The sequence below is a fragment of the Plasmodium cynomolgi genome, chromosome 4 (assembly GCF_000321355.1).
Source record: "Plasmodium cynomolgi strain B DNA, chromosome 4, whole genome shotgun sequence".
Taxonomy (NCBI): domain Eukaryota; phylum Apicomplexa; class Aconoidasida; order Haemosporida; family Plasmodiidae; genus Plasmodium; species Plasmodium cynomolgi.
This window is the reverse complement of record NC_020408.1, coordinates 415,443-424,142: the sequence shown is the minus strand read 5'-3', so window position 1 is coordinate 424,142 and position 8,700 is coordinate 415,443. Positions and strand designations below refer to the sequence as shown.

Genomic DNA, 8,700 nt, shown 5'->3' with positions numbered 1-8,700 from the left:
ATCGGGTTTATTTTTCCCCTGCGTGGTGTTTTTTTTTTTTTTTTTTTTAATCACTTTTGTGTACAAGCCATTTAAGTAAAAAAAGAAAAAAAAAAAGAACCTTTTAAAACGCGAATGTTGAGTTTACCTTATTTTGAGTGATGAGAAAAAAAAAAAAAAATTGTTAAGTGGTGCAAAGGGGAGAAGCAGGAAAGGTTTGCTCCGTTGGAAGTACAAAATAGGGAGGTGGGAAGTGCTCGCTTTGGTGGGAATGCCAAAAGGATTGTACTTCCCCATGGGCAGGGATCCAAGTCTTCCCTTTTTTCCCTCTCTGTGTACCCATGGCCCTTCTTACAACAGGAGTATCCTCTTCACGTCATCGCGAGATTTCCATCGGTTGCGAAGGTCCTACAGAAGAAGGGGTGGAGAATGGGCAGTGAGAAAGACGGGGTCATGTTTTGTAGGACCGGGACAAAAGCTTATCGATTGAGGTAGCCCCTTCGATGGTTCTCTCGTTCTTTCGCTTTGCCTTTTTAAAGGGGGCAGTAACAGTGGGGCAAGAGAAGGGGCAGTCAAGCTGGTAGGCGCGACACCGCACAGACGCCCCATCTGTAAAAACACACAAGCTATTGCACACAAGCTATTGCACACAAGCTATTGCACACAAGCTATTTCACTCAAACTATTGCACACAAACTATTGCACACAAACTCCTGCACGCAAACTATTTCACACAAACTCCTGCTTACCCCCGTGGAAGCCATCTGCCGAGCCTTTATGAAAACCTGCTTGACCCGATTGATAATGTCACTCTCTTTGTACTGTGCGATATTTTTGTTTTTAAGCAGCGAGTCGATGATGCTCTTCCGATTCTTCCTATACATATTGACGTACGCATTTTGCAGCTTCCTCTTTTTGAAGAATTCCGAGTAGTCCTCTGCATGTATGTCACCCAGCTTTCTTTTATGTGGGGCGATTGGTTTGAGTGGAATTTCCCTGGAGTGGGGTTCGCTCGGAATGGCGTCAGGTGTACTCGGGGCTTCGTCGATTTTGCTCTGATCTGCGGTTGCACCTCCGGCTCGAGAGGTTCTCTTCGATGGCGCCTCGCCGGTGTGTGCCTCGTACTGCGTGCTCACCAAATACGTTTCGTCGGTGAACGGCTGGGAGGGGTCTTCCTTCTGCAGCTCCTCCATGCCACTGTACAGGTCGGTTGCTCCTGCCGCTAGTTCTGCGGTTACTTCCGGCGCTACTCCTGCCGCTACTCCTGCCCCCCCTTGCGGAGACAAAAAGTCCAGCGACTTGTCCTTGAGAATCTCCTTAATGTTTCTATACTCGAGGAAGAGGTTCCCCACGGTGTTGTACTCACTATCGTAGAGCACGTTGTAAAATAACTTCAGCATAATTTTCAGCCACTGTCTCTGCACCTGCTCGGGATGCCATTTTAGGACCCCCCCTTCTTCCTCCGAGGCTTTCAAAGCGACACATATGTTTTCAACTAACGGGAGGAAAGAATCCGGGTCAACGCTCTGAGGGAGAGGCGCTACGGTGGTGTCAGCGGTGGTGGCAGAGGTAGTGCCAGTGGTGGTGCCAGTGGTGGCGGTAACCCCTGGGTTGACCTCCGACGGAGTGACGATGTAGCTTAGCAAATCCATAGCAGCTAAGGCGAAGCACTGCGAGTCGTCGTTTTTTTTGCTCCGCTTGGAATTCCAAGAATTCAGCTTCTCATAAATGCACGTGAGAAGTTTGTCTCCCCCGAAATACGTCTCATTCAGGGGGCAGTTCCGACCAGTGCTCATCGAACCCATATTGGCAGGAACATACACTCTGTGCAGATACTCACAAACACGCTTTATAAAAAAAAACTTCTGTTGCGACGTCGGTTTAGTCTCCTTCTTTTGTTTCTTCTTCTCATCTATTTCGAATTGCTTCTGACGTATGATGCTTTCAATTTCCGATACCCCCAAGGTCTTGTAGTTATTAATCACTCGGAAGCGTTCAGAAAAATCTTTTTCTTTTATGTGCTTGGAAATGATGAGATGCTCCGATTTGGAGAGGTACACCCAGAGATATTGCAGCAACTCTGAAAGGACTTGTTTCTTTTGACATCTTCTCAGAACCTGTCTATCTTTGGGTTCTAGAAAAATTGTGTACTTATCTAAATTGGGATCATTCTTTTGGCTAGCTGTCGAAGCAGATGTGTCATTTTCTGTATTGAGGTCCTTCCTTTCGTTTGTGTCCCCCTCTGTTTTTCTGCTCTGGAAAAGGGAACTAAATTTGTCTCTAATCAGGTTCACCAGGTCGTTGAAAAAAATTCTGAAGTCATCCTCATTCGATATGAACAGGTCATACATTAGTTTGAGGAGGGCGAATGTCCCCTTGAGTTTGGGGGGTTCCATCAGGTGCAGCTGCTCGTCGCTGTGGGAAGGCACGCTGCCATGTACACTGCCATGTACACTGTCAGATGTGCTATGCAGCGTGCCATCTTTTGTGTCACCCCGCGGTTGGTGCTGCTTTCCCACATCGTCCTTGTCACTCCCTTGAGCATCATGACTGAGATCGCCCCCCTGGGAGACCTTGTCCCTCTCAGGGGCGCGCAACCTGCCCCGCAGCTCCTCCAAGGAGAGAGGAAACAACTCCTCGCACTTTTCAACAATACTCCTAAAAATGTCCACATCTAAGTGTTCATTCAGAACCCACTCGTCGCTATTTTCTTTATACACGAACCCAATCAAGCTGAGTAGCTTTTTAAAGCTGTTATGTTCGAGTAACTCCGATGAAATGCTAAGTGGAATATCAAACAGGAGAGCCTTATAGCTGAAAAACTTATTTTTCGATAGCTTCTTCAATTCGTAGAGGGACTTCAAATTAGAGCTAACTTCTTCCAGCACGCTGTCCACGTTGCAGTTGATTCCATTGGAGGTCAGATTTGTCTCTTTTTCCTGCACTTGGTTCAGCTTCTTCAGCTTGTATACAGTGTAGAGGAGCGGTTGCTTGGCCTTCCTCCTCTCGTGGGTAGCGGCACGGCATGGGCTTCTGGGGGTGGTGGACTCCGCTTCTGTGTCTGCCTCCGTGTCTACCCCCTTCCCGGTTTCGGCGTCCACCCCGCGGTCCACCTCGTCATCCATCCCGCCGTCCACCTCGTCATCCATTTCATCTCCCATCCCGCCTCCCATCCCTGCGTCCGTCTCCCCCCCAGAACTGTCGGACGAGTAAGACATGTCGTAGTCCACATCGTCATCGATGACATTTCCCCTGCGGTCCATATAATTGAGAAAAATAAGTTGGTTCTTCACGCTGCTAGAGGATTTGTTGAGCATCTCACTAATGAATGGCAAGAAATTATGCATATGTTTGAACTGCTTAAAGTAGATCTTCAAACTTTCAATATCTTCAGCTGACCACTCCAGTGATTCTAACCTCTTTCGACTATTCATCTCCATAAAAATATCATTTATGTGCATCCCTTTGTTTAATTCCTCGAATACAAAGTGGTCATTCCCTTCACTATAGTTGCTAAAAATAGACAGCATATATTTTTCACTTAACAAACTGAAAAGGTTTCTATTTATCGCTTTGCTAAAGAACAGTTCCACCGGTAGGAAATAGTTACTATTCAACTTAAAAAAACAAGCTACCAAATTTTCAAAAAAGGAAGCAATCCAATGGTATCTAGGGTTTGTATAACATTCTTGATCATTTATTATATCCATGAAAATGATAAAATATTTCATGTCGAAAAAAAGTAAAAAGTTGTAATCGTTGTTTTTAAATTTGAGTAGAAATTCAAAGTAGGTAATGATTAGGTGATTAATTTGGATGCTATTTCTTTTGTACTCTTCTATAATGTGCATGCATGTATTTACAATTTTTCCGCTATAAATTTCTTCTATTAAATCCATTACACTGACTCTTTCAATCGCTTCGGCATCGTAGTCTCTGCTTGCGTTTTGCCCTCTTTTGCCACTTCCTCCATTTCTGCCACTTCTTCCATATTTCTTGGAATCCCCATGCTGGTTGTCACTTCCATCCGAGTTGTACAATTCGTCTACTTCTTCCTCTTCCTCCTCCTCATCCTCGTCGTATATTTTGTTACCCCCCTTCATGATGTATGTACTACCACCTAACTTTTTGAGCAACTCGATTATCATCAGGGCACACTTAAGAGCGTAGGTGAATATGCTCCTGTCGTGACTCATCAGTTTGAAATTTTTTAAAATCCAACTTAAGCTATTTAGGATATTTCTCCTCAAAAAATTATCCAAAGAAGATTTACAAATGGACTTCACATTATCATCAGTGGAGAGAGCATGTAGATCTATTAGACTTAGATCTGCATGTAGACATCTCAAACAGCATAGAATTATTTTGCTACTATTTTTTTTCATTTTTTCTTCCCTTATTAACCTTTGGAAAGTATCACACAGGAATTCTGAGTGGATACTGTTATCTCCTATATATGCCTGCATTCCTAGGACCATCTGAATTCTGGATATGAACAGAGTACTTTGATCTTCTGTGTGTTTTCCTTCCTTTATGGGTTCTTCATCCCCGTTGTAAAAATGGCTAGCTGATGAATACCTATTGGAAATCCCTTTCCCCTTTCGACAATTGTTCAGTCGCTTCCTATTCTCGTAGAGATAAAAATTGGTGTAATATGTAACAATCCATGCGTGTATATTGAGAATAATTTTTATATCCCACTGATGGTTGTAGTACTCGACTATACACCTCCTGAGATCTTTAATGCAAACATTTAAAAAAACCTTGAGTGAATAATTGAACCCATCATCGTCTTCATGTCCACCTCCCTCGTGACTGTTCCCTTCGTATACATTCTCGAACTCTTCATTTATTCCTATTATGTTGTTTAAGAACTCTTGCACTCGGTACAGGTTACTGTGGTTGAATGTGTCTAGGATATTCCCTTTGAGGAAAGACCCTCCCCCCCCTGCCTTCTTCTCTTCGAATATATCAAAGGATAAATCCTCAAAGGAGAAGTTTTCGTAATGATCTATTAAATTTTTTCTCTCTATGAATTTTTTTTTTTTTTTTTCATGTGTTTTTCTTCATTTGGTTTTCTAACTTTAGATTTCGCTAGCAGTGGGTTTATCCTGGACAGGTGCATGATCATTTGGTTGTTCTTCCTCGGGTTCAGCAGGCTGCTTCTCTTTGCTGCGCTGGGGGCGGGCGCCTTCTTCGCAGAGAGGCGGTTTCGTGCTGTGCCGCCGACTGAGCCGCCAATTCTGTCACAGCGTTTATCACCGCGTTTATCGTCGTTTTTATCACCGCGTTTATCACCACTTCTACCACCGCTTTTATCACCGCTTTTATCACCGCTTCTACCACCGCTTGCACACCCCGCCGACACTTGGTGAGTGAGCGACCGGACCAAGTCGATCGGGTCGATGTAGCACACGACGTTGTAGAAGAGCCTCACGTAGTCCCATATCTCCTTCATCGTGTTCTGCCTCAAGTAGGGGATGTGAATGTTCTTCTCGCTCTCGTACTTCTTCAACTCCCTGTCGAACAGATGCCTCATCTCTTCGATGATTAGAGTGAGGGCGCTGTGGCTACCCAGCACGTTCTGCAGAATCACGTAATGCACATTGCTGGAGTTGATGGCGTTGCTTCTCCTGGGGTTCCTAATGCCCAGGACCTGCGTCAGTATGCTGCGCACCAAGTAGACGTTCTCCCTGTACTCGTGCACCAACCTCTCTCGCTTCTTCTTGTCCTCCAGGAAGAAATTGGCCACTTCGAGTAGCTCCTCGTTGATTTCGTCGATTCGCCTCTTCAGGTTGGTGATTTTGTTCCGCACGAGTTTGTTCGTCCTCCTCGGTTTGGCGGCACCCTCCCCTCGGCTGGCTTCTTCACCCTCGGGGGGGTCACAACCATCGCCACGATCGATGTCGCCGCCGCTATCTTCTGCTTCGTCACCGCCGCTATCCTCTGCTTCGCCATCGCCGCTATCCTCTGCTTCGCCATCGCCGCTATCCTCTGCTTCACCCCCCCTGAGGCGCTCCCGACAGAACTGCAGCTCCTCCTTGAGGCGGGCCTTCTCCTCAATGAGCTCTGCGTCCCTCCGCTGCATCTCCAAAACCTTTTCATTCTCCTCAATGCCTCGATAATCAGCATCGATAAACAGTTGGCAGTTGTACCTAAACTCATTTAGGAGAGTTAAAAAATTCCTACTAGACAAAAGGCACTTCAAACTCTGAAGCCCATTTTGATACTGCTCAATAATATTCGACCGTTTCTGTAGCTCCTTAAAATAAATATCATTCTTTAGTACTCCAGAAAATACTTTCCTTTCGTTCTTCTCAATTTGGAGATAATTATATACATTAAATTCGCTCCTCTTATTATTAAACGTTGGCATATGCTTATTCCAGTAATCGAACCACTCCTTGCTGGGTCGAGAAGTAAGATGGTTAATCAAAATGAATATATTTCTTGTCAACATAGTCTCATCGATATCTCTATAGATGGAGCTATCGAATTCGTTTTTAACAATATTGATCATCTGTAAAATTATGTCCTTTAAAATTTGGTTATTATATATATAGAGAGTAACATACATTGGGTTCTTAAAAGTGGAATCTACATGATTTCCAAATTTCCGATTCAGATACTCTCTTTCTCTTCTAAGGTAGGTGTTAATATCGTTCAGTATATTCACCACGTTGTTGTCTAGGATGTAGTGTTCTTTTTCTACTTGCTGGATGTTAGCCATTTTTTTAACCTGATTACTTTTTTCCAAGTGGTTACGATCGCGGTTGTGGTTGCGGTTGCGACTGTGATTGCTTCGGCTGCTACCACTGCTGTGGCCGCTACTACTGCGGCTACTACTGCGGCTTCTACTACCACCTGCGTGTCTTTTTTTTCTGGAGAGACCCGACTCGGCAAACGTGCCTTCCGCTCCTTTATCCTCCCTCTTCTTGTCTGTTCCTTCCCTTGCACTTAGGTTCATCTTACTGTATATAAAATTGTACAGGTCTTTATTCTTTATCTTCAAATTTGATTTTTTTTCTGTCTCTTTCTTTTTGTTTGCACCTCCCTTATCATTCCTCTCCAATGTGTGCTCATCATCCACATGCTCTCCTTTGTATGTCGATATCTCTTCCCGACTTGTACTCTTCAAATCCTTGTTTAACACCACCTCTTTTTTTAGCATATTGCTAAAGAGTACAAGGATCTCCTGCTCTAAGACTTCTCTCGTTTTTATTGCATGCAGCAAATTATTTTCGTTGAAAATGTCTTCTTCCACTTTTTCGCTTTCCTGGTTTCGGCCCTCCAACCCGTCTTCCTCCGCCTCCTCCAAATCCGCTTCGTCATCCATGTCCGCTTCTTCATCCACGTCCGCTTCGCCATCCAAGTCCTCTTCGTCATCGAAGTCCTCCCCCTCCTCGCTTACCCCCCCATCATCATCTGAATACTCTGAGCCCGTCGAGCTGCCTCTATTCTTCCGGGGGGGACCTTTCCCCTTCAGCTTCTCCTCCTCCGTTTCTTCACTCTGTTCGTAGCTCTTTTCGCCTACTTTGGACATTTCGATGCGATATTGACTTCGTGCTACCGTAAAGGGGTACGATAGGGGGGTGTTACTGCGCTTGTGTGTTACTGCGCTAGAGTGTTACTTCGCTAGTGTGTTACTGCGCCTGTGTGTTACTTCGCTAGTGTGTTACTGCGCTAGTGTGGGGGGTCCACCTGCACGGACTAGATCCCACTAGGGGCAAAAGGGAACCCCCACTCGGTTGCTTATCTTGTCCTCCCAGCCTACCCCTGGTAAGGTTTAATCTCCACCAAATAATTTTGACGAGTGCCAAAAGTGGAGAAAAAAAATAAAATATGGAGTGACAGAACTTCTGAACCACGGGGGTGGAAACAAAATGTGCTTAACGGGTCTTGCGGAGGAGACCACTTAGCATTATATACGCCGGCACAATATGCATAGGTGTTCCTCTTCGGAAGGCCCGTTTCTCCTTCTTGCTTGCTTCGGTTAAACTCGCCCACGGGAAACGCCCAACAGAAGCAAATTTTGTTAGTTGACTTCTCCAAGGCCTTTCACTTTTGTCTTTTTCGGTTCCTTTATCCCTCGTTTCGCTGCGCCTTTTACTCCTTTCTTTCTTTGCTCCTTCTTTTCTTTCTTTATTCCTTTCTTTCTTTATTCCTTTCTTTCTTTACTCCTTCTTTTCTTTCTTTTCTTTTCTTTTCTTTCCTTTTTTTTTTTTTTTTTTCCCTTCTCGGGATGAATCACTCGCATTCTCAACTTCGCACACCGCGCAATGCACAAAAAAGGGGTGCTAATAGGGAGAATTTTTTTTTTTTTTTCACTTAGCCAAAGCTTCTTCTCTTCAGGTATCTCAGAACGGGGGGATAAAGCATCCCTCCCGTTTAGCCCCAATTGGGAAGGAGAGCCTTACACGTATGGTTACAATGGTGGTTACGTGCGTGGCATTTTTTCTCTGGAAAATATTGCAAATATAATGAGGTACACAAAAAAAAAAAAAAAAAAATAAGACTACCCATGTGAGTGTCCTACTTGATGTGTACGTTATGCAAAAAGGAGTTAGCTACGGCGGAGATAAATCTTATGCTCATTTGGGAGGACCACTTTTGGGGCACTTGCCCACCCCACACCCCTTGGCGTGCATCGCTCAGAAACCCACCAGTGGGGGCTACCCCGCGGGGAGGAACTGCGCATACCAAGAAAACGCTTCTCTTTGC

General features: G+C 44.8%; 1 protein-coding gene across 1 annotated transcript; it reads right to left on the bottom strand.

The window, feature by feature from the left end:
* Window positions 1-656: 656 nt before the first annotated feature.
* PCYB_041980 (hypothetical protein) lies at window positions 657-7,522 on the bottom strand (the record flags this gene model as incomplete). Its single annotated transcript, XM_004225349.1, has 2 exons — window positions 657-4,964; window positions 5,063-7,522. The coding sequence occupies 2 exons, from the start codon at window positions 7,520-7,522 to the stop codon at window positions 657-659; spliced, it is 6,768 nt and encodes a 2,255-aa protein (XP_004225397.1).
* Between the last annotated feature and the right edge of the window lie 1,178 nt (window positions 7,523-8,700).